The following is a 26773-nucleotide window of genomic DNA, read 5'->3' on the forward strand; positions in this document are numbered from 1 at the left end:
GGGGGCCATCTATAAGGGGGGGCAACATAGGGGGAGAGGGAATACACAGAGGGGGGCATATATTATTAGGGGGTCACATAGAGTCAGGGCTACCCACTAAATGAGGGTGTAAAGGGGACAATACAGATGTGTAGTGTGTAGAGAGATGAGGATGGTGTCAGAGTGTGGAGCCTAATATGTCTGTCTGGCAGATTCTGTGGATTTGTGGCTCGGAGAAGTTCTCATAACGGCCCAGGACAGATGGAGAAGATGAAAAGGAAAGAACTCCGATCAGAAAAGACGTCTCCTGTGAGTCACCTGATATAACTGCACTGTAATGTATATGGTGTATAGAGCCTGTGTAGAGCTGGGGCCACCTCTATATGACTGGCTGAGGTGATTTAGTATACTGGATTTGGTCAGTAACAATATGGTGGTGATGGTAGTGGTTGTGGTGTGGCGGTTATGTTTCCTTCCTATATACTGGTATTACTAGTAATATTGGTCTCAGTATACAGGATTTGGTCAATAACAGTATGGCGGTAATAGGTAATATCTGTCTTTTTGTGTATATATATATATATATATATATATATATATATATATATATATATATATATACACACACCAATAGCATAACTTGGTCGTGAAAGGAGGGGGGGGGGGGGGGGCCCAAGTTGGCCTCTCGCACCAGGGCCCAGGAGACATTAGCTACGCCCCTGGTTATACAGGATTATAAGAAGCAGACTACTTTTCTTTTTTTTAGCACAAACAGCACCACCCTGTCCTTAGGTTGTGCGTGGTATTACAATTCAACTCTATTCACTTCAATGAAACTGAGCTGCAAAACCAAAGCGAGAAGAGGTACTGTTTCTGAAAGAAAGTGGCCATGTTTTTCAAAGACAGGACAACAGATTTAAAGGAATTAGGACCTACCCGAGAAGCTGACAGAATAGTGTAGATGGCTGCCCTTTGTAAGCATGGCCCCTTTTGTGGATGTATCCATGCAGTAGATTCCATACAATCTTGGGTCCTGTACTGTAGCGAAGAGTTAAAGAGGAGCAATTGTTTGGCATCTGTGCCCTGCTTTGGCACATCTCACCACAACCTCCTCCTCCCTCTTCGCCATGAATACTTCACTGTGGGGCAGGTTGCACACTGCCTGTTATCACTGCCTTAGAGATCACCGGCGCATGCACAAACTGCAAGGATGGCGCAGCCCGTGCCAGCAGTGGCATATGTGCAGACAGTGATCGTGACGAGGGCAAGTAGGAGGCCGGCCAGCTAAAAAGTATCATGGAGAAGGAGGAGGGAATGGTGAGATGTGCGGCACAAACGCTGAGCCACAACTTCTCCTTGACTCTTCATTACAGTACAAGACCTAAGATTAAATAGAATCTACCGCACGCACGCATTTACAAAAGATACCATACTCACAAGGGGCAGCCACCTACACTACACCGTCAGCACCTCGGTGCTGACAGATTCTCTTTAAAGGTAGCTTCACACGTCCCAGATTTGCAGCGGATTTCACGCCGCGAACTTGCAGCGAAATCTGCTGTGAATCCATGTAGTGTGAAGATCTATGGGGTTACATATCCGCAGCGGACTTTTCATTCCACTGCAGATATATAACCCCTTTAACCCCCCCCCCGCCGTCCCCGGCCCGGAGCATACATTACCTGCTCGCAGCTCCCCTTGCACCCCATCAGCCAATCAGTGCACGGCAGCACTGATTGGCTGATGGGGAGCCGGGAGTCCCACACACAGCCGTGGCGCCGAGCAGGTAGTGTATGCTCCGGGCAGCGGGGGTTGAAGGGGCCAGCTTACATATCAGCAGTGGAAAGAAAATTACCCTGCGCATATGTAACCCCATAGACCTTCACACTACCAGGATACGCAGCGGATTTTGCTTCAAACTCGCGGCGTGAAATCTGCTGTGGATCCGATCCGTGTGAAGCCACCCTCACTGAGAAACTATTCCCAGCACCCGAGTAGTAGTGGTACTGAGTTAAAAGGCAGCAGACTGATTGCGGATTGCAGAGATAAAAAAAAAAAAAAAAAAAAAAAAAAAAAACATTGCTCCATTATTACTCTAAATTCGCTCATCTCTAATAAATAGGATGCTGACTCCAATGCAGTTTTAAATGCTCAGGCTAAAGTACTGATACAGCCGTGTGGCTGTACCAGTACAGCAGACAAACATTTAGGCTATGTTCACACTATGTATCTGTGCGGCTGTATTGCGGGCTGTAAATCATCCGCCGTTTTTTTCCGGTTCATGCGTACGCTGGAAAGTATACGATATACGGCAGCACAGTGCACACTATGTATGAGCCTACGGCCCGATCGTAAATGGACCCGTAAAAAATGAACAAGACCATTGTTTGCGGCTGGAAGTGTACAAATTCACGGCCGTGGATTGAAAGGCAGTCCGTACGGAGTACTTCAAAAATAGCCGTCAAGTTAATATATTAAATTAATAAAACACATTTTCTTTGTAATAAAGTCCCTTTCGTTATTCAATAATTTAATTCTAACGAATCCATCATTGTGCAATTAAATATACTGTTAAAATAAATATATATATTAATAAATGTATATTTATATGTATATTTATTTTTTGACAGTATATTTAATTGCACAATGATCGATTCGTTAGAATTAAATTATTGAACAACGAAACTGATTTTATTATAACAAAAATGTGTTTTATTAATTAAATATTAATTATTACAGGAAGCTCCATTAAGCCGTTAATTCATATTCCCGGCAATAGAGCTTTCTGTACTAATCATCACTTTACTTTAATTAAAACATCAAATGTTTCTTCTAATTATGTTATCACAATAGCATTATTAGAAGAAACATTTAGAATTATATGTGCGCTCAGCTGATTGGCTGATCGGCTGAGCACACATATAAAGAGCCGGTCCGCAGTACAGTGACTTCATTGTGCTGCGGACCAGCGAAGAGGACACATCGGGGTGAGTATGAGGACACATCGGGGTGAGTATAAAGCTCTCCCCACCCCCTCCCCAGCACTGCACCCATCCCAGTAAGGAAGGGGGGTCACTTAACCCCTTCCTTGCTGGGATGGGTGCAGTCTGACATCAGTCTGGCCCCCAAGGGGTTAAGGGGGATGCAATACATCCACAGGATACCGATATCTGAAAAACAAAAAGGGAGAAACACACAAAAAACACACAAACAGGAGCACAACACCCATCATTGTGAGCGGTGTTGTGCACCTTAGAATATGCAGCATCTTTACAGATCGCTGCTTACAGTCTGGCTCCCAAGGGGTTAAGGGAGAATGTATTGCATCCCCCTTAACCCCTTGGGGGCCAGACTGATGTCAGACTGCACCCATCCCAGCAAGGAAGGGGTTAAGTGACCCCCCATCCTTGCTGGGAGGGGTGCAGTGCAGGGGAGGGGGTGGCGAGATCTGTATACTCACCCCGATGTGTCCTCTTCGCTGGTCCGCAGCACAATGAAGTCACTGTGCTGCGGACCGGCTCTTTATATGTGCGCTGAGCCGATCAGCCAATCAGCTGAGCGCACATATAATTCTAAATGTTTCTTCTAATAATGCTATTGTGATAACATAATTAGAAGAAACATTTGATGTTTTAATTAAAGTAAAGTGTTAATTAGTACAGAATGCTCTATTTACCGGGAATATGAATTAACGGCTTAATGGAGCTTCCTGTACTAATATTTAATTAATAAAACACATTTTTGTTGTAATAAAATCAGTTTCGTTGTTCAATAATTTAAACGAATCCATCATTGTGCAATTAAATATACTGTCAAAAAATATATATATAAATATACATTTATTTATATATATATATTTATTTTAACAGTATATTTAATTGCAAAATGATGGATTTGTTTAAATTTAATTATTGAACAACGAAAGGGACTTTATCCCCTTAAGGACCGGGCCTGAAATGGCCTTAAGGACCGGAGCAAATTTTATGAATTTGACCAGTGTCACTTTATTCATTAATAACTTCGGGATGCTTTTACCTATCCGGCTGATTCTGAGATTGTTTTCTCGTGACATATTGTACTTCACATTTCTTGTAAATTGGAGTCGATACTTATAACGAATCTTTATGAAAAAACCCAAAATAGCGTGAAAAATTGTGAAAAAATGCATTTTTCCAACTTTAAAACTTTTCTGCTTATACAGAAAATGGTTATACCACATAAATTATATATTAAATAGCATTAGCAACATGTCTACTTTATGTTGGCGGCATTTATTAAACTATATTTCATTTTTTTTAGACAATAGGAAGCTTAAAACATTAGCAGCAAATTTCCAAATTTTCAGTAAAATTTCAAAATCAGATATTTTTAGGGAACTGTTCAGGTTTAAAGTGTATTTGAGGGGACTGTGTGTTAGAAAGCCTCACGAAGCACCCCATTTCAGAAACTGCACCCCCTAAACTCTGCAAAAGCACATCCAGAAAGTTTTTTAACCCTTTAGGGGAGTCACAGAAATAAAAGCTAAGTGTGTAAGAAATTTGAAAATTTTAATTTTCTGTGCAGAGATTTTATTGTAATCCAATATTTTTCATAATTATAAACCTATTACCAGAGAAATGCACCCCAATATTGATTGCCCCATTTCTGCAGTTTATAGAAATACCCCATATGTGGCCCTATTGCGCTATTTGACGCAACCACAAGCCTCAGATATAAGGGAGCGCCTAGTGAATTTCAATGGCTCCGTTATTTTTGGTCATTTTTGACTGTACCACTTCAGGTTGGCAGAGGCTCTGGGGTGCCAAAACCTAAAAAACACCCCTAAAGGGACACCATTTAGAAAACTACACCCCTCAAGGAATGTAACAAGGGGTGCGGTGAGCATCTGGACCCCACAGGTGCTTCACAGATTTTCCAAACAATATGGCTTGAAAAAAGACTAAAGTATTTTTTACACTAAAATGTTGTTCTAGCCTTCAATTTTTCATTTTCACAAAGGGATAAAAGGACAAAAAAAACACAAAACATGTAGCACAGTTTCTCCCGAGTACGGAAATACCCCACATGTGGACATAAAGTGCCAAGCGGGCGCAGGACGAGCCTCCAAAGGGAAGGAGCGCCAATTGGCTTTTGGAAGCTGGATTTCACTGGAATGGATTTCAAGGGCCATGTCGCATTTACAGAGCCCTCGTGCTGCCAAGACACTGGAAACCCCCCACAAGTGACCCCATTCTGGAAACTACACCCCTCAAGGAATCTAACAAGGGGTGCAGTGAGCATATGGACCCCACTGGTGACGGGCACAAATGTGGAAAAATGTGACGTGAAAGTGAAAATTTTCATTTTTTCACTTTCATGGCACAAATGTGCCCGTCATCCAGGGGTCCATATCCTCACTGCACCCCTTGTTAGATTCCTTGAGGGGTGTAGTTTCCAGAATGGGGTCACTTGTGGGGGGTTTACAGTGTTTTGGCAGCACAAGGGCTCTGTAAATGCGACATGGCGTTCATCATCCATTCTAGCCAAATCCAACCTCTAAAATCCAAATGGCGCTCCTTCCCTTGGGAGGCTTGCCCTGCACCCACATGGCGCTTTATGTCCACACGTGGGGTATTTACGGACTCGGGGGAAATTGCTCTACACATTTTGTGTGTTTTTTTCTCTTTTAACCCCTTGTGAAAATGATAAATTCAAGGCTAGACCAACATTACAGTGTAAAAAATTTAATATTTCATTTTCACGCCACATTGTTCCACATTTGTGCCCGTCACCAGTGGGGTCCATATGCTGACTACACCCCTTGTTACATTCCCTGAGGGGTGTAGTTTCCATAATGGGGTCACTTGTGGGGGGTTTAACTGTCTTGGCAACACAGGGGCCTTTTGAATGCAACATGGCCCCTCGAAATCCATTCCATCCAAATCCAGCCTTCAAAAACCAAATGGCGCACCTTCCCTTTGGAGGCTTACCCTGCACCCGCATGGCGCTTTATGTCCACATGTGGGGTATTTCCGTACTCAGGGGAAATTGCTCTACACATTGTGTTTTTTTTTTATCTTTTAACCCCTTGTGAAAATGAAAAAATCAAGACAAGATCAATGATTTAGAGTAAAAATTTTAAAAAAATTACACTAAATGTTGGTCTAGCCTTGATTTTTTTCCATTTCCACAAGGGGTTAAAAAAGAAAATGAACACAAAACGTGTAGGGTAGTTTCCCCTGAGTACGAAAATACCCCACATGTGGACATAATTTGCCATATGGGCACAGGGCAAGTCACCAAAAGGACAGAGCGCCATTTAGAGGCTGGAATGGGGGATGGAGGCCATGTCGCAATTACAAAGCTCCTGTGCTGCCAGAACAGTAGAAACCCCCGACAAGTGACCCCATTCTGGAAACTACACCCCATAAGGAATCTAACAAGGGGTACAGTGAGCATATGGACCCCACTAGTGATGGGCACATGTGTAGGACATGTGCCGTGAAAATAAAAAATACCATTTTTTTCATTTTCACGTCCCAAATGTGGCCGTCACCAGGGGGCCATATACCCGCTGCCCCACTTGTTAGATTCCTTATGGGGTGTAGTTTCCAGAATGGGGTCACTTGTGGGGGGTTTCTACTGTCCTGGCCGCACAGAGGCTTTGTAATTGCATCATGGCCTCCTCTAATGGGAATGGCAGCCATACCTACTTAGCTGGGGAAAAGGGACAATTCTAATTTATTTGGGGGTATTAGGCCAATTATTAGTTTATAAGGTTGGAAATGACAGGTGTCCATCAAATTCAACCTGTGTTGATCCAGAGGAAGGCAAAAAACTCTTGTGAGGCAGACGACAGTAGCCTCATCACAGGGGAAAAATTCCTTCCCGACTCCATAATGGCGATCAGAATAATCCCTGGATCAACGTGACCCCTGAAATAGGAATAAGGGACAGAATTTAGATAATGTAGAACCCCAATGACGTGTAGTGCGCCTTGGAGCGATCCAGTATGCAGAGGCCGGGGGGATCAGGACAGGTGTCACACTGGTAAATGGTGTCCTTCCTGATCCCCCTGTTACCCCACACTCTGCACTTCTTCTGGGGTCTCCTGTTCTCCAGTGTGGGGGACGTCACCTGGAAAATGTTGTCCTGGTGCGATACGGGGTCCTTCATATCCAGAAGCGCTGGGTCCGCTCCATGGCTGCTAAATATTAGGGCGCTATTACTATTTCTGATATGTTCGGATCGTGCCGCAAGCTACAGTAGCTCAGGCAGCGAGGGACCAGAAGAGGGGGTGCTGGTATAAAAGTTATCCCCGTACGGGTGGTGGTGACCTTTATCCAGCAGTGGGAAGATCAGTTCCCGGACGATCTCCCCACTAACTCCGAGGATGGGGGGGGGGCATCTGGCGGCTGGATTCGGGTGTCCCTTCCTTCATACACTCTAAGGGTACGTGCACACTGCGGAATCGCGAAGGATAACCCTTTGTGCATTCCGCAGTTGGCACCCGCCGGCGGACTGATGCAGGCGCACGTCTCCGTCCGTGTCGTAGACTCCATTCTATGCACGGGCGGATTCCGCTCTGCGTCCAACGTGTTGATGGAATGACGGATAATGGAATCCGCCCATGCATAGGATAGAGTCTATGACACAGGCGGAGACGCGCCCCTGCATCAGTCCGCCGGCGGGTGCCAGCTGCGGAATGCACAAAGGGTTATCCTTCGCCATTCCGCAGTGTGCACGTACCCTAAATCTGTAAGTGTACCCTGAGGTACTCTCACAGAGTTTGTAGAATTTCACGCCATACCGTCATCTCTTATTGGGACGGTACTGGCGGAAAAGACGTGTCTGGGGGGCAGCGTACGCTACGCTACTCCCAGACACGTCACTGGATGATGAGGAGGATGAGGATGAATGGAGGAAAGAAGGATCCCCCCAATTCATCCTCACTGGCTGTTTCGGTGTCGGAGGCAATAATAATGTATGCGTCCGACACCGAAAACACCCTGGGGGCCATCTTTATATGGGGATTGGTATATGGGGTATGTAGTGGTGTAGTGTAAAACTTTATTCAATGTAGTGTGGTGTAATGTAGTGTTTTTTTACGTGTTTTTTACAGTAAGTATACAAAAAAAACCTACGCCAAAAATGGTGTTGCTGATGAATGCCGCACTTATGTTCGGCACTTATAAGCAGACCGTGGCAGTAGGATATAAAAAAAAAACACCCTACGCCAAAAAGGAGGAGTTGCTGATTAGCAGCGCACTTTCGTGCGATGCTGATCAACACTCAGCGGCGATAGGGTGCGGAAAATAGAAAAAAAAAAAATTGGGAAAAAATTTTTTTTTTTTACTACATTCTGAACATCCCTGTAGTGGCTGATACGTGTATTACACTTATCAGCCGCTAGGGGGCAGCAGAGCGCAAGATCCGAAAATAGACGACGCTGGAGCCGGAAAAATACGAAAATAGACGACGCTGGAGCCGGAAACAGCCGATCGGGACTCACGGAAGAAGCCGAAGTCCCGACAAGAGGAAGTGGACGCCGGGAACCCGGAAGACGCCGATCAGGACCCCGGGACAGGTGAGTAATGTACAAATACCTGCTCCGGACCCCTCAGCTACCTAGCTGAGGGGTCCGGAGCAGGTATTTATTACTTGTGGGGACTTTGATCGCCGTGAACGGCCGGCCGGCTGGCCGGCCGTTCACGGCGATCGGGACGGTGGTACCGTGACCACCATTACTTTTTACAGTAATGGCGGTCGGTGCCGTCCTCGGACAGCACCGACCGCCATTTTTTTCCGGGTCATCGGGCCACCGATGGCCCGGAAAGGTTCCGATCGCCGCTATGGGCTTATCAGCCAATAGCGGCGATCGTCGGCATGGGGGGGGTTAACAACCCTCCATGCCGACAGGGAGAGATGGCCTGCTATGTATTATAGCAGGCTATCTCCCCCGATCGGGACCCGGCCGGCCGCGGCGCCCGTTTAAAGGGATGACGTACCGGCACGTCATGGGTCCTTAAGTGACAGTGATCCATGACGTGCCGGTACGTCATGGGTCCTTAAGAGGTTATTACAACGAAAATGTGTTTTATTAATTAAATATATTAACCATGAGAGGCATCGGCATTACTGCAGAGGATCACAAACCCCGGTAATAGCGATTCCTGTAGGGTACAAACCCACTTGACGTATTTGCTGCGTGAATCAGTCTTAAAAATAAGCAGGCAAAACGCAGGTTGGCTTTATACAATTGTTCTGTGTTAAAATACGCAATTGCGTATTTTTGAAGCATGAAGCTACATGCGTTTTTCACACAGGTTGTTAACAACTGATGCTTTGCTAACAACAAGCTTCATGCTTCAAAAATACGCAATTGCGTATTTTAACGCAGAACAATCGTATAAAGCCAACCTGCGTTTTGCCTGCTTATTTTTAAGACTGATTCACGCAGCAAATACGTCAAGTGGGTTTATACCCGTAAACTGTTTCCCTGCTTTCCCAGATGCATCCAGAGGTGTTTGCATCACTTTCTAAAGATTTTATTTGTTATTTTTAGTTGAACCAGATTTCCAAGTAAATGACCGTATGTTTTCAGCCGCATGTCTATTTTTTCCCACGGCCGTAGTTTCAGCCGCACATTTCCAGCCGCGTAAAAAATACAGCCACACAGATACATAGTGTGAACATAGCCTTAGGGTGCAAACACACAGGACGTATATGCAGCGAGTTTCTCGCTGCGTAAATGCAGTGAAACTCGTTGCATATCCCGTCCCTGTGTAGTCAATGGCAGGCAAAATCGCAGCAGGGATGAACATCCCTGCTGCAAGTTTGTCTGCAGCCCGCCCTTTTAACCCCCCGGCCGCCGGAGTGTATTCTTTACCTGATCCCGGCTCCGGCGGTTCCCGGTGTCTTCAGCAAGCGGGAAGCAGGTAAAGTATATGCTCCAGCCAGCCGCCGCCCGCAGCCTTCTTAACACATCCTGCAGCCCCGATCGTCCCCACGGGCGCCCGGGACTGCCAGGCGGGTGAGGGGATGATCGGGGCTGCCGGGGCTGCAGGATGTGTTAAGGAGGCTGCGGGCGGAAGCTGGCTGGAGCATATACTTTACCTGGTCCCCGGTCCGGCTTGCTGAAGACACCGGGAACCGCCGGAGCCGGGATCAGGTAAAGAATACACTCCGGCGGCCGGGGGGTTAAAAGGGCGGGCTGCAGACAAACTCACAGCAGGGATGTTCATCCCTGCTGCGATTTTGCCTGCCATTGACTACACAGGGACGGGATATGCAGCGAGTTTCACTGCGTTTACGCAACGAGAAACTCGCTGCATATACGTCCTGTGTGTTTGCACCCTTAAAGAGGATGTACCACCCGGTACATCCTCTTTAACCTGAACCCACGGATCGATCAGCGGCGTCACGGGGAAGCCGGTGCCGCTGTCCGTTTTTCGGACCGCCGCCCGGTTCCCGTGCACGGCGCCGTTCGATCCAGCAGTACCAACCGGTGCTGAAGAACTGGAGGTCGGCCGGGCCGCCCCCAGTGGGGGGGAATTCCCTCCCCTGTATGACACGGCTCGCTTAGAATGAATGGAGCCGCGTCATAGAGGAGAGGGAATTCCCTCCCACTGGGGGCGGCCCGGCCGACCTCCAGTGCTTTAGCACCGGCCGGTACCGCTGGATCGAACGGCGCCGTGCACGGGAACCGGGCGGCGGTCCGAAAAACGGACTGCAGCACCGGCTTCCCCATGCCGGCGCCCATCAATCCGTGGGTTCAGGTTAAAGAGAATGTACCAGGTGGTACATCCTCTTTAAACAGTTTCAGAGTTCCCAGCATCATCATAATACATGATGTTGGGATATCCATTATTCCAGTCAGAAGCACATCTTCCGTGCATGGACTGGAATCACGGAATATGTGATTGCCACCTTACTGCACCGTGAGCTTATACTCAAAATGACAGGTCGCTTTGGGTTTGTTTGTTTTTTACAGGGGAACCACTTATTTTACACAGGCAGCAGGATGTAAGTGCACAGTGTTTTTTGTGGCTTTTTTGGCACTTTCATCTTTAAACTTGTGTGAGTGCTTGTTTTTGGGGGTAGATTTGAATGTACCAAGGAAAAAAGGGTCCCTTTAGAAGTATATTCATACAAAGATAATATTTTACAAAAGTGCACATAAATATAGAAAATAATCATACATCACAGACGATTGGGCAGCTGAAAAGGGTAAAAAAAAAAAAAAAAAAAAAGTAACAAATCCCCTTCTATGTGTTTTAAAAGCTTAAAGGCTATTTTCCTGGTTAGGCTGGGTTCACACTACGTTTTTGCAATCAGTTCCCCCACCCCGCCCCCCCCTCGATTTTTTTGCATGGATGGAAAAACGCACGCATGCATATGTGTGCATCCGTTTTGATCCGTTTTTCCATTGAATTCCATTATAAAAAAAGCTAATGCAAAACGGATCCTTTTTTTTTAACGTACACAAAAACGTAGTCAACCTCATTTTTGTGTCCATTAAAAAAAAACGGATCTGTTTTTTTATAATGGAATTCATTGGAAAAACGGATCAAAACGGATGCACACATATGCATCCGTTTTTTCCATCCATTTTTTGGAAAAAAATAAGGGTAGAAAAAAAAACGGATTGCAAAAACGATGTGTGAACCCAGCCTTAGCCAACAATGCAATTTCTCCTACTGATACTGAAATATTTAACATCACTTATATTCTCTGAGTAATTCTATTTTTTACTGTACAACAAGAGAAATCATCATATACACTGGACAACAGTGACATCTACTGGCAGGAAAATATAACTACAAAAATAATACACTGGAGCGCTAATTGAATAGCACGCCATAGTACACACATAACTAACACAAGCTGCTTTGAAGAAAGTATGGAGGATTACATGTGGTTATCTGACACCCCTCTGAACTATGGGAATATTCTGATATCATGTAGGACTATAAGAAGTGTGGCTGCTCCTCTTACCTCTGATTTACTATTATTAGACCTGGATGGAAATTCTACAAGTATTTTTCATTCTTTCTAATCATGCATAAAATGGTACAGTCACAGTTTCCCAGTTTACATATTATTTAAATGCTATAAATTCTTTGTAAACTAATATGGGGATATAAAAAAGTAAACTGGAGGGACCCAAGGCAGATATGAATGTTAGGTATCTCTCTATCAACTGTAGAAAGTGTTCAGCTTAAAGAGAATCTGTGAGCTGTAATTTACAATCCACAGACACATGGTACCTTTCATATATCTGTCTGCGCTTACAGGATGTAGAAAAATGCTTTTATTCTCTGGTACAAGGAATCAATATGCGTCTCCAAGCTCCTGAATAGCTGCGATGTCTCCTCTCTCCCCCTGCCCTGCTTGATTAACACCTGGAAGCTGAGTCCCAAGCAGTATCAGGTATGGGTGGGGGAGGGAGAAGATGTTACAGCTTGCTGCACTTCAGGAGCTTAAGGTGCGTTTACACGTAACGATTATTGTGTGAATTTGCGCGATAACGATCGAATTCGAACGATAATCGTACGTGTAAACGCAGCGAACGATCAAACGACGAACGAGAAATCGTTCATTTTAATCTTTCAACATGTTATCAAATCGCCGTTCGCAAAAAATTCGCAGATCGTTCCGTGTGAACAGTCGTTCGCCGATTTTACCAATGTGCGAGATAGGCTTAAGCGATCGCAAAACGATCGAAAAACGATTTGCCGTACGATATATCGTACCATATAAACGCTGATTGTTATGGAAAAAAATTGTTAATCGTACGATCGGGCCAATTATCGTTTCGTGTAAACGCACCAGAAACACCTCAGAATCTTTGTACTAGAGAATAAAAAGCATTATTGTACCTCCTAATCGCTGAATGCAGGTGTTTTATTCACACCAATTGCCCCAGGTGTATAAAATCAAGCCCCTACCAATGCAGTCTACCTAATGGTGTGTTTACACAGAGAGATTTATCTGACAGATTTTTGAAGCCAAAGCCAGGAATGGCGTCCGTCGGAGGCACGTCACATCTGTGTTCCGTGCGGAACACAGAACTTGTCAGTGCGGCCTTAGGGGCATTCACATGTCCACGGAAGTAATGGTTTCGTTCCCCGCCCGGCATGATACTGACACATCACGCTAAGTGGGCAATAAATCCATTACTTACCTTCCCCGTCCTACGTACCCTGAGACTGGAAAAAATACACCACTTCCTGCAGGATATACAGCAGGTTTATGAGGAGGCGTTCTGGTGCTCTGCAGTTACTATGGTCTATGAAGAGGCACTCTGCAGTTACTATGGTCTATGAGGAGGCACTCTGCAGTTACTATGGTCTATGAGGACTCACTCTGCAGTTACTATGGTCTATGAGGTGGTGCTCTGCAGTTACTATGGTCTATGAGGTGGTGCTCTGCAGTTACTATGGTCTATGAGGAGGCACTCTGCAGTTACTATGGTCTATGAGGTGGTGCTCTGCAGGCATTATGGTCTATGAGGTGGTGCTCTGCAGGCATTATGGTCTATGAGGTGGTACTCTGCAGTTACTATGGTCTATGAGGAGGCACTCTGCAGTTACTATGGTCTATGAGGAGGCACTCTGCAGTTACTATGGTCTATGAGGAGGCACTCTGCAGTTACTATGGTCTATGAGGTGGTGCTCTGCAGTTACTATGGTCTATGAGGAGGCACTCTGCAGTTACTATGGTCTATGAGGTGGTACTCTGCAGTTACTATGGTCTATGAGGAGGCACTCTGCAGTTACTATGGTCTATGAGGTGGTACTCTGCAGTTACTATGGTCTATGAGGTGGTACTCTGCAGTTACTATGGTCTATGAGGAGGCACTCTGCAGTTACTATGGTCTATGAGGTGGTGCTCTGCAATTACTATGGTCTATGAGGTGGTGCTCTGCAGTTACTATGGTCTGAGGAGGCACTCTGCAGTTACTATGGTCTATGAGGTGGTGCTCTGCAATTACTATGGTCTATGAGGTGGTGCTCTGCAGTTACTATGGTCTATGAGGTGGTGCTCTGCAATTACTATGGTCTATGAGGAGGCACTGTGCAGTTACTATGGTCTATGAGGAGGCACTCTGCAGTTACTATGGTCTATGAGGTGGTGCTCTGCAGTTACTATGGTCTATGAGGTGGTGCTCTGCAGTTACTATGGTCTATGAGGAGGCACTCTGCAGGCATTATGGTCTATGAGGAGGCACTCTGCAGTTACTATGGTCTATGAGGAGGCACTCTGCAGTTACTATGGTCTATGAGGACTCACTCTGCAGTTACTATGGTCTATGAGGTGGTGCTCTGCAGGCATTATGGTCTATGAGGTGGTACTCTGCAGTTACTATGGTGTATGAGGAGGCACTCTGCAGGCATTATGGTCTATGAGGTGGTGCTCTGCAGTTACTATGGTCTATGAGGTGGTGCTCTGCAGTTACTATGGTCTATGAGGTGGTGCTCTGCAGTTACTATGGTCTATGAGGTGGTGCTCTGCAGTTACTATGGTCTATGAGGTGGTACTCTGCAGGCATTATGGTCTATGAGGTGGTACTCTGCAGTTACTATGGTCTAGGAGGTGGTACTCTGCAGTTACTATGGTCTATGAGGAGGCACTCTGCAGTTACTATGGTCTATGAGGTGGTGCTCTGCAGTTACTATGGTCTATGAGGTGGTACTCTGCAGTTACTATGGTCTATGAGGTGGTGCTCTGCAGTTACTATGGTCTATGAGGTGGTGCTCTGCAGTTACTATGGTCTATGAGGAGGCACTCTGCAGTTACTATGGTCTATGAGGTGGTGCTCTGCAGGCATTATGGTCTATGAGGTGGTACTCTGCAGTTACTATGGTCTATGAGGTGGTACTCTGCAGTTACTATGGTCTATGAGGTGGCGCTCTGCAGTTACTATGGTCTATGAGGTGGTGCTCTGCAGTTACTATGGTATATGAGGTGGTGCTCTGCAGTTACTATGGTCTATGAGGTGGTGCTCTGCAGGCATTATGGTCTATGAGGTGGTACTCTGCAGTTACTATGGTGTATGAGGAGGCACTCTGCAGTTACTATGGTCTATGAGGAGGCACTCTGCAGTTACTATGGTCTATGAGGTGGTGCTCTGCAGTTACTATGGTCTATGAGGTGGTACTCTGCAGTTACTATGGTCTATGAGGTGGTGCTCTGCAGTTACTATGGTCTATGAGGTGGTGCTCTGCAGTTACTATGGTCTATGAGGAGGCACTCTGCAGGCATTATGGTCTATGAGGTGGTGCTCCTGCAGTTACTATGGTCTATGAGGAGGCACTCTGCAGTTACTATGGTCTATGAGGAGGCGCTCTGCAGTTCATCTGGTTTATGAGTGACAGAACTTCAGCACATGCGCATTGCGCTTGCAGTGTACACGGCGCTTCCTTACATGCACATGTCCCGGCCTCTATCCGGTTCTGATAAGCGCACGAGGAGACCTCAGTACATACTAGTGTCACAGCACATCAGCATGGAAGACAGAAGCCCCGCCCCTTCAGGTCCTCACCTCCTTCTCTGGCTCCTGAGGACCCCTTCGATCCCTGGGCAGATCCCTGTGCCCTCTATGGGCGTGCTCCCTGTCCCCTCCTGAGCCGCGACCTCTGTATGGTCTCCGACCACCGCCACCTCTCCGGTGTTTACCGCGGCCACGCTCCATCTGCTCGCGGGAGATGCTTGCTCCTAGTGACTGAAGGACCTTCCGTGATGTCATAGCACGTGATCAGGCACGTGTGACGGGAGGAAGCGCTTGGCCTGACTGTGAGGAATTGTTTTAGTGCTAAGAGGCTGCGCTGTGTGTACTCTGAGAGACACACACTGGCTACAGTATACAATATGCAGGTTACACAGACACACAGCTATGCTATATGCAGTAACACCAACAAGTACATAATATGCAAGAAATAAATGCATATGTGCCTATATTTCAAATCTGACCTCTCTCGCTCCATGTAATGCTTTTAACTATCGCGTTTATCCTGGGATTGTTTTTTGTGACATATTCCTCTCTATGTTTGTGGTATACTTTGGTTGATACATTCAGTAGTTTTTTGTTAAAAAAAAAAAAAAAAAGCAAAATTTTTTAAAACTTTGTGTTTCTTTATATTCAAAATTCTCTTTTCCTAAGAAAGATAGTCATGCCGCATAAAGTAATTATTACTGCAACATCTACAACATGTCTGCTTTATGGTGACGTCATATGGTGAACGTCCATTTGCTTGTTAGGATGTTAGAGGGCTTTGAAATTTTGCAGCCATTTTTTAAAAATTTTCAGGAAATTTTCAGTTCTGATTTTATTAGGGACCAGTTCAGTTCTGAAGCGGATTTGTGGGGCCTGAATGTTAGGGTCCATTTACACAGAAAGATTATCTGACAGATGATCTGCCAGAGATTTGAAGCCAAAGCCAGAAACAGACTATAAACAGGGAACAGGTCATAAAGGAAAGCCTGAGATTTCTCCTCTTTTCAAATCCGTTCCTGGCTTTGGCTTCAAAATTTTGGCTGATAATCTTTTTGTGTAAATGGACCCTTAGTTACCCCCATAAAAAGAATGTCATTTTGTTTAGTTTTTTATTTATTTATTTATTTTTTATCATTTATAAAGGGGGATAGGGAATGTGTATATTTATTTGTTTGTTTAATTTATTTATTTGTATAACTTATTTATTTATTTAACTTATTTATTTACACACACAGGGTTTGTTTGTTTTGTTTTTAATGTGGCCTGGCCACTATTAAAAGTAAAAATCCATGTGGCTTGTCTTCATATCTGCTGCAACGAAATAAGAGGCCATGTATTACAGGGGTGCTGCAAGTCCTGATCAGGTGCTCTCTATGTGTAGCCTGCTGCAGCCAAAGCACACACACACAGCTGGCTGCAGCCATAGAGCGCGCGCACACACACACACGCAGCCAAAGCACACACACACAGCTGGCTGCAGCCATAGAGCGCGCACACACACACACACAGCCTGCTGCAGCCAAAGCACACACACACAGCTGGCTGCAGCCATAGAGCGCGCACACACACACACACACACACACACACACACACACACACAGCCTGCTGCAGCCAAGGCTCACACCCACACAGCTGGCTGCAGCCATAGAGCGCGCGCACACACACACACAGCTGGCTGCAGCCATAGAGCGCGCGCACACACACACACACACACGCAGCCAAAGCACACACACACAGCTGGCTGCAGCCATAGAGCGCGCACACACACACACACACACACACACACAGCCTGCTGCAGCTAAGGCTCACACCCACACAGCTGGCTGCAGCCATAGAGTGCGCGCACACACACACACACAGCTGGCTGCAGCCATAGCGCACATATAGAGCGGTTTCTCACATTGCTCAGGTGGCAGATTGGAGGTGTTTGTAGGGGCGGCAGATTTTATGGAGTGGCCATAAATTATACTGTCTGCTACACACCACTGACTTCATTGCCCTGCAGATGATAGCTGGACACACATAGAATGCAAGGAAGTCAGGACTGCAAACACTGTGCAGGTATTGTTATATGTATCACACATCACTACACTACAAGTAACCACGACCCCATTATATGGAGCATAGGGTGTAATGGCTATGATCACCACATATGTCAGGGGCTTTTATTTTTGGAGAAGCAATAAAGATTGAAGTATTATTGGAATCGTGGAATTGAAAACTCTGCATTGAGCACATAAGTTACTGCTCCACTTATGGATCTTCTTCTCTATATTCAGGGCCGGTGTCAGCACCCGGCTTACTCGGTCAAGTGCAGGGGCCCACGGTGCCTCAAGGGCCCCCACACTTGCTTCCCCTGGAATGCAGGGCCACCAAACACCCATGGAGTGATGCCACAGCCTTGCCCCCACCCCAGTTCCCAGTTTTACGGGGACTGTGCCGGCAAATTAATGCCCCGGATATGTGCCGCAAGCTTTGTCCCTGACCTACTGCGGGTGAAAGATTAGCTTGAGTGCGCAGGGCCTGAGGAAGAGAGAGGGGCTTTACAGCAGGAAGGATGGTAACTCATCACTGCTAGTTGGAGGTGCTTTCCCAGCATCTTGTATAGCAAGTATAATGGGGTCACTTAGCTTTCCTAGCATCTTGTATAATGGGGTCATAGCTTTCCTAGCATCTTTTATAATGCTGGTCACCCAGCTTTCCTTGCATCTTGTATAATGGAGGACACCCAGCTTTCCTTGCATCTTGCATAATGGAGGTCACCCAGCTTTCCTGGCATCCTGTATAGTCTTTCCTTGCATCTTGTATAATGGAGCAAACCCAGGTTTCCTGGCATCTTGTATAATGGAGGTCACCCAGCTTTCCAAGCATCTTCTTTAGTAGTAGGGGACTGCTGAGACCCTCTAACAATGATGCCACATGCTTTGCTATACAAAGGAGCCCACTGAGGCTCTGTCGCCCAAGGGACCACAAAATCCTGGACCACAAATAGCCCTGTCTATATTGCACAGGATATAGAGGAGCAAAGTAGCAGAATTTCAAGCAAAGCCCGCGCCACGGACATCGCTTAAAATTCCGCCTGCCGATTTCTCGCGCCTCTGCTCTAAGAATTGACATGACCCCTAGCGTCTGAAACCTTATACACATTTTGAGGGGTAAGAAAGCAAAATTGTTAAAGACTATAAATTAAAGATTCTTTTGAAGGGACTCTGCTTTAAGGTTACAAACCCACTTGCCGGATCTGCAGCGAGTCTCCTTGCTGCGTTTTTGCAGGGAGACTCGCTGCAGATCCCGGCCCTATACTTTCAATAGCAGAGAAACTTCCAGCAGGGATGTACATCCCTGCTGCGATTTTGTCTGCAGCCCGCCCCATTAACCCCCCGGCCGCCGGACATTATACATTACCCGGTCCCCGTTCCTGCTTGCTTCGGGGCTCCCGGTGTCTTCACGGCCCGCCAGGCCAATCAGTGCGCTGCGGCGGGGCAGCGCACTGATTGGCCAGGCGGAACGTGCCGGGAGCCGCTGAAGCAAGCAGGAGCCGGGATCAGGTAATGTATATCCTGCCCGCCCCCCTGCAGCCCCGGTCGCCCCCGGCCGCACGATCGCCCCCAGCCCCGCAGCCCCTGGCCGCACGATCGCCCCCAGTCCCGCAGCCCCCGGCCGCACGATCGCCCCCAGCCCCGCAGCCCCCGGCCGCACGATCGCCCCCAGCCCCGCAGCCCCCGGCCGCACGATCGCCCCCAGCCCCCGTCCGCACGATCGCCCCCAGCCCCGCAGCCCCCGGACGCACGATCGCCCACGGCCGCACGATCGCCTGCAGCCCCCGGCCCCCGGGGGCTAGGGGCGATTGTGCGGCCAGGGGCTGCGGGGCTGGGGGCGATCGTGCGGCCGGGGGCTGCGGGGCTGGGGGCGATCATGCGGTCGGGGGCTGCAGGGCTGGGGGCGATCGTGCGGCCGGGGGCGATATACATTACCTGAACCCGGCTCCTGCTTGCTTCAGCGGCTCCCGGCACGTTCCGCCCGGCCAATCAGTGCGCTGCCCCGCCGCAGCGCACTGATTGGCCGGGCGGGCCGTGAAGACACCGGGAGCCCCGAAGCAAGCAGGAACGGGGACCGGGTAGTGTATAATGTCCGGCGGCCGGGGGGTTAATGGGGCGGGCTGCAGACAAAATCGCAGCAGGGATGTACATCCCTGCTGCGAGTTTCTCTGCTATTGAAAGTATAGGGCCGGGATCTGCAGCGAGTCTCCCTGCAAAAACGCAGCAAGGAGACTCGCTGCAGATCCGGCAAGTGGGTTTGTAACCTCAAGCTATTTTCAAGCATAGGATTTATTTAGCGTTAATTAGCACTATCTTGCAGTAAATTGTGCAATTGTGGCGAAATAGCACTAATTACATGCTATGTGTAAACATAGCCTCAGATGAGCACAAAATAAAAAAAATAAAAAAATTGTGTCCATTAAAATAGAGACACAATTGAAATACAACAGCACAGATTAAATGTCCTTAAATAGTAGGTGGGTGCACGTCTCGCCCAACTGTCCAAAATTGGTAGACAATCCAATAGAAGAGACAGCACATACAAAGTGAAGTGAAGATTTGATATCACACCAGTATGCAACGTTATGACCAGTAGCGGATTATAATTGGTCCGTTTCGGCCGGTAGCCCGGGGCCCTGAGCTCCTGTGGGGTCCATGGCCACCCAAAAAGACTAATACTTTTAGTGGTGAAATGTCTCCTGGCTACAGTTCTGCTGTGATTTGCAAGAAATCGTTGCTTTTCTACAGCAATTTTGCACAATTCAGGGCATCATGGCATTATCTATCCTGTACTATGAACACTACACTAGTGCTGTCATAGTTACAGTAGGTTGGGGGGCCCAAGCTTGGTGAACAGCCCGGGGCCTATGCTAAAGTTAATCCGCCCCTGGTTATAGCATTAACTAGTCAGTTATACTGTCAGTCCCGTGTGGCGTAAGCTTAGAGTGAAGGGGCCAAACCATGTTGGGCTTTTACAGCCCAGGGGAATGCCCAGTAAGTGCCTGTATAAAGCTTTGCATAATGCTGGAGATAAAACACCACTTCCTGCAGGACATAAAGCAGCTGATAGGTACTGGAAGAATTGAGATTTTTAAATCTAACTTTATGAAACCAGTTGATTTGAAAGGAAAAGATTTTCGCTGGAGTACCCCTTTAATATGGTCCCAAAGAGGCAGTACATATTATGCAGGTTGATAGAAGTTCAAGTAACATCAGTTATGGTTACAATCTCTCTCTGCATATAAAGTTTTACAGTATGACAGAGACTATAAAACTTTATAGAGTGTGTACCTTCTAATTGCTAGTGTCATATATAGTTCTATACATAGGCTTGAAATGCGCCGTTTGCTTAGAGCCAAGTGCTCTTACTTCCAGCTGTGATGCATACGGCACCTACAGTACTGCAAGTCCCTGTATGTAGTTATCTTCTTTGTAAATAAGGTAATTTTTCACAACAACAGACAATACATCATGCTCCGAGAGCACATTATCTATGCGTTAAGTGGGTATTCCCTGTATATGGATCATTTAGCATCTATCTGCAGGAGATAACAGTTTACTTTACCTTTCTGCTCACTTTCCCTGTAAATGGTGCATCAGTAATGGACACGGTGTGGGTGGCTATCCTCGCTGTCCTTATTACAGTGGTAAAGCCGGGAAAGGAGAGGAGCTCAGCTAGCACTGCCGGAGTTAGGGAAAAGAGGAGAAGATGAAGGACAGTTTGTGGTACAAGGGGACATCGATTAAGGTGAGGCAATGAAGGTATACGAGTAGATAACATCCCCCGGCCTTGATTTATTCAATCTCAGAAAATTAATTTGGATTACTTATATTGTGACTTGTGTTACTTAGATAGGTATAGATAACATGCCAGTGATCAATGTTGGAGAGCTGACATCAATATATAAAATATAACTTTAGGCTATTTTCCCACTATGTGAAGGCAGCCGTCTATTGATGATGATGGCCAGTGAAAATGTTTTTCTTTCAAATCCACTGGTTTCAGAAAATTAGACAGATTTGGAATTTACTTCTATTTAAAAATCTCAGGTCTTTCAGTACTTATCATCTGCTGTATGTCCTGCAGTCTGACACAGTGCTCTCTGCTGCCACCTCAGCTAATACCCATAGAAAACCTCTCCTGCTCTGGACAGTTCCTGACGAGGAATACACCCTCTCCTGCAGGACATACAGCAGCTGATAAGTATGGGAAGACTTGAGATTTTTAAATAGAAGTAAATTACAAATCTATATAACTTTCTGAAACCAGTTGATTTGAAAAAAAAAAAAAACATTTTCGCTGGAGAACCCCTTTAACAAGCGATCACCTTTTTCAGCTATGATCCCGTATTGGGAACACAGCCTTAAAGAGTACAGTACTTTAAAAGAATTGAACAGTACTGAAGTTTAACTAATAAACAGCCATATGCCTTTGGCTCCTGCACTCCGCCTGGTCAGGATACATATAAGGCTGGCACAGGGAAACCTTTAGAGTACATATTTTTTGGGGGAATTTTACATTTTGCTATTTTGATTGTCTTTGTCTAAATCTGCACTGTTTATAGGACTCAATAATAAATTATGCTTATATCCAAAAACTTTTGTGCACGGAGTATGCGTGGTGACAGACACTGTATGGCTCCACATTACTGAACCGTCATGGACTCCATCGCTTTTTGCTGCCTCCATTCATTTTGCTATTATGGAGGTATTTATCCCCCAGACGGGAATATCTTCCTTACACTATCCAGTACACTATGAAGGAGATTAATCAAACATGGTGTAACATGAAACTGGCTCAGTTGCCCCTAGCAACCAATCAGATTCCACCTTTCATTTTCCAAAGAGTCTGTGAGGAATGAAAGGTGGAATCTGATTGGTTGCTAGGGGCAACTGAGCCAGTTCTACTTTACATCAGTTTGATAAATCTCCCCCTATGTGTTTTTTGTTTGTCTAATATCATGTAAAAAATTACTTTGAGTTTACTGAAAATAAAACAATGTGTGAAGGGGAAAAAAGTAAGGTTGTAAATAATAAATATTTTAATTATTTCTATGCTGGTACTCAGTTATGCCCATTTTTCTTTAATGTTTGTGCACTGATGGTCAGTTCCCCGTAGACTTCAATAGAGCACATTTTTACATAAAAAAATCCAGCTGTTATTTATATAATATAATTATGTATATTAGATCTGCAATCTCTGCTATTTTTTATTATTATTATTATTATTATTATTATTATTATTATTATTATTATTATTATTATTATCTGTAGAGACGATGCCTGGGTCCAATGGAATCAATATTTTCTTAGTTTATATGTACTTTAGTAGGTTGTGTAATACTAGTTATGAAAACAATAAAGCAAATGTTCTGTCTACTTTGCCTTTACGGGGTATGTTCTCATGTAGTGTACACGCCACGTATTTCTCAGGTAAAATCAGGAAGTTTTAATACTCACTTTATTCTTTATTTAGTCATTGGACAGAGCATAAAATCTGTAATGAAACCCTTGCACCACATCTATAGCACTAAGTGCAGATTCTTTGCAGGGAAAGTCGCTGATTTCCTTATATATATATATATATATATATATATATATATAGTCTATGTGTGAACATACCCTAAGGCTATGTTCACACAATGTATCTTTTTGTCAGTCGTACTTTTTATGGAAAGAAACATTGCTCAGTTCTCTATGGGATCCCGGCCGGAGCGAATACACATAGTATACACTCCGGCCGGGATCTCTCGCGGGATCCCATAGAAGATCTCTCGCGGCGCCGCAAACAACTGACATGTCAGTTTTCTGCGGCCGCTATTCATTGAATCCACTGCTCCATAGTGTGCAGTGGAGAGTTCTGCTGGGCTAAAGATCATCTGGCCGGTACTGCAGTACTGGCCGGGATGATCTTTTCAGAGACCGGCCATTCCATGACCTGGCCGGGTCACGGAACGGCCGGTGTCATACGTTGTGTGAACACGGCCTAAGGGTGTGTTCACACTGAGAAAAAAAGGCAGAAATTCCGAGCGGAATCCCCACCGCGGACTCCGCTCAGAATTCCACCCGCCTCACTGTCTCAATGTTTAGTATAGGGCGCGGCTCTTCACTGAAAGGATTGACATGTCGGAATTTCCGCCTTTTTTCCTCAGTGTGAATGCACCCTTAGGCCATGTTCCCACTGCGTAAGTTTCTTAATAATCACAGCCGTTGTAACAACGGCCGTTATTACTATGCAACTTATGTAGTGCTACCTTCTAAAGCAGGCATGTCCAAAGTCCGGCCGGAGGGCCATTTGCGGCCCACGTTCCGAACTTTTACGGCCCCCCAGGTATCCAGCTTGCTATTATCTGCCTGTGTTATAAAGCATATAGTATGTAGCATGTAAAATGGTCGGCCCTCGCACATGTTCACTTCATCAAATTTGGCACTCTTCGAAAAAAGTTTGGACATGCCTGTTCTAAAGGAATCCCTTTAGTATACACTCCGGCTGTGATGCCTGGCGGTGCCACAAGAAACTGACATGTCAGTTTTCTGCGGCCGCTATTCAGTTCACACAATGGAGCGTGCAGCTCCGACCGCGCGCGCTCCATTGGGTGCAGCTGGGAATTCCGATGCTGGCACGCAGTAAAGATCACTTACAATGTGTGAACATAGCCTAATTTTGTATACTATACAGTAAAATTGTGATTATACTCTCATATTGTATTAGTAATATGAATGTATTAAATATCTGTTTTCTCTTTTCAGAATCTGCACAGCTGTTTATTGGTGTCCACACCTTTAGGATCTCCAAAAATCAGGAACATGGAACCAAACTCCACTTCCTTAAATCACACCAATGGGACAAACCCCTTAAAAGCTCACAGCCTTTGGGAAGTCATCACTATCGCCACAGTCAGTGCCGTGGTCAGTCTGATAACGATTGTAGGGAATATCCTCGTAATGGTTTCCTTTAAGGTAAACAGTCAGCTAAAGACTGTGAACAATTATTACCTTCTGAGCTTGGCCTGTGCTGACCTCATTATCGGCATCTTCTCAATGAATCTCTACACATCTTACATCTTAATTGGTCACTGGTCCTTGGGTAGCCTGGCATGTGACCTTTGGCTTGCCCTAGACTATGTGGCTAGTAATGCCTCTGTAATGAACCTGTTGGTAATTAGCTTTGACAGGTACTTTTCTATAACACGACCATTAACTTATAGAGCAAAACGCACACCTAAGAGGGCTGGGATCATGATCGGCCTGGCATGGTTTATTTCCTTCATTTTGTGGGCTCCGGCAATCCTCTGCTGGCAATATTTTGTTGGGGAGCGCACAGTACCCCCCGAAGAATGTCAGATACAGTTTCTTTATGAACCAATTATCACCTTTGGAACAGCCATTGCTGCCTTTTATATCCCAGTGTCTGTCATGACCATTTTATACTGCCGAATCTATAAAGAAACAGAAAAACGCACCAAAGATTTGGCAGAGTTGCAGGGTTCTGAATCTGTGGCCGATTTCGAAATGATGAGGCCACAGGGGGCTCTGTTAAAATCCTGTTTCAGCTGCAAGCAGCAAACACTGACCAAAAGAGAGCGGTGCCAGGCCTCATGGTCGTCATCCAGTCGTAGTACCTCTGCTACGGTCAAGATCTCCCATAGTCCCAATATCTGTAATGAGTGGGCTAAGGAGGACCAGCTGACTACCTGCAGTAGCTACCCATCTTCAGACGATGAGGACAAGCAAGCTAAGGAAGCCGTCTTCCAGGGTGCCTATAAGAACCAAACTGAAGCTCAAAAGGAAGAAGAAACCAAGCACATTCTCACAAAAGAGCAGCCGGTGCTAAATGATTATGATAACGAAAGATTTTTCTTAACGCCGGGGAAAAGTCAAGCACAAAAGAGTCAAAAGTGTGTATCTTACAAATTTAGAATTGTAGTGAATGACGATGGATCTCAAGAGGTCAATAATGGGTGCCGAAAAGTAAAAATCACTCCTTGCTCTTCGATGTCCAAAGGACACTCTTTGAGAAGCATGGATCCCAACTTCAGTAATCATATGACCAAGCGCAAGAGGATGGTTCTCATCAAAGAGCGCAAAGCGGCGCAAACACTAAGTGCTATTCTCCTAGCTTTTATTATCACGTGGACTCCTTACAATATCATGGTTCTGGTTTCGACCTTTTGCTCCAACTGCATCCCATCCACGCTCTGGCATCTGGGCTACTGGTTGTGCTACGTTAATAGTACGGTCAACCCTATTTGCTATGCTCTTTGCAACAAAACCTTCCGTAAAACATTTAAAATGTTGCTGCTATGTCGCTGGAAAAAAAAAAGCGTGGAGGAGAAACTGTATTGGTATGGACAACATCCTCCAAGCCATAACAAGCTGCCCTGAAAGCAGTCAATTCAAGCAATTTAATATGGCAAGAGTTGGGGATGGGGGGAGGTCTACGGTGCAGTCAAAATCATAGCAGAACTGGAGACTATTGAACAGCCGGCTAGTACGGTGTCGTGGAGATGCACTTTTTTCCCCCTTTATAGATGCTGTGTTGACTGTTGACCACACTGCTGTGTTTAGCCAATGCTGTGTATGCATTTGTGGTGAACAGTGGAAATTGTACGCCCTACCAAAATTACTGCAAATGTATAGCCCATCTCTCTACTAGAAGCTCAATGGTCTCTAATGCCTTTTTTTTTTTTTTTTATTACGGGCCTTGTTGAGTGCCACTGCATGCTGGTGGCTTCTAAAGTCAAATATATGGAATAAGTACACCAGAAACAGAACTGAGCTTTTCCCAAAGCTCCAGCCTTTCATAGAGTTAGGAAGCCTATCAATTGTTATTATCATGTTACTGTGCAAACAGTGGGATCCAGTCATTGTGAGTGCTACACATGATATGCTGCTTTTATTATGATGACTTCTTAATATTCGATGTTGTACAGTCAAGAGCAGTCCTAGATAAGTTAACTGGATACTGTTCTCTCTAATTAATTTGATATCAGTGGCAAAGTGTCAAATGTTTCGAAGGACCACCTCGTCCTTATATTGTATTAGCAAAAAAAAAATACGAAAAAAAAGAAACAAACGCTAAAAATGTTACTGTTCTCTTGTATGGTGGGAAGTGACAAATTTGTACCTGTCCGGTAATACTCACGTAAAGTTTGTTTACTGTTCTCTGTTTATGTTTACATGTATCCCAACTTTAATTTTTTGCTTTTTTCGGGGTCAGTATAAGGTAATGCATTAATGTAACCGAAAAGGATTAAGAACTTGATATAGTAAACGA

The 26773-nt window shown here is 45.6% G+C and overlaps 2 protein-coding genes across 7 annotated transcripts in view; one reads left to right on the plus strand and one right to left on the minus strand.

Annotated features, from left to right (window-relative positions):
• The window catches only part of AVEN (apoptosis and caspase activation inhibitor), a 350669-nt gene extending 328469 nt beyond the window's left edge, over positions 1-22200 (minus strand). The window contains exons 1-2 of one of the 3 annotated variants that reach the window (XM_069950190.1): positions 22152-22200; positions 21062-21177 (exon numbers count right to left, since the gene is read on the minus strand). In XM_069950190.1, coding sequence (XP_069806291.1) covers positions 21062-21177; positions 22152-22185 — 150 coding nt within the window. In that variant the 5' untranslated portion in view covers positions 22186-22200. The other 2 variants (XM_069950191.1, XM_069950189.1) reach the window with 2 other exon arrangements.
• CHRM5 (cholinergic receptor muscarinic 5) overlaps positions 1-26182 on the plus strand; it is a 134177-nt gene extending 107995 nt beyond the window's left edge. For 3 of the 4 annotated variants that reach the window (XM_069950187.1, XM_069950184.1, XM_069950186.1), the window contains one exon: positions 24247-26182. In XM_069950187.1, the coding sequence (XP_069806288.1) occupies positions 24304-25881 (1578 nt within the window). In that variant the 5' untranslated portion in view covers positions 24247-24303 and the 3' untranslated portion in view covers positions 25882-26182. Of the gene's footprint in view, positions 1-15742; positions 15757-24246 lie in introns of those variants that run through there. The other variant, XM_069950188.1, reaches the window with a different exon arrangement.
• The last annotated feature ends 591 nt before the right edge of the window (positions 26183-26773 follow it).

Source organism: Dendropsophus ebraccatus, chromosome 13, assembly GCF_027789765.1.
Source record: "Dendropsophus ebraccatus isolate aDenEbr1 chromosome 13, aDenEbr1.pat, whole genome shotgun sequence".
Lineage (NCBI taxonomy): Eukaryota > Metazoa > Chordata > Amphibia > Anura > Hylidae > Dendropsophus > Dendropsophus ebraccatus.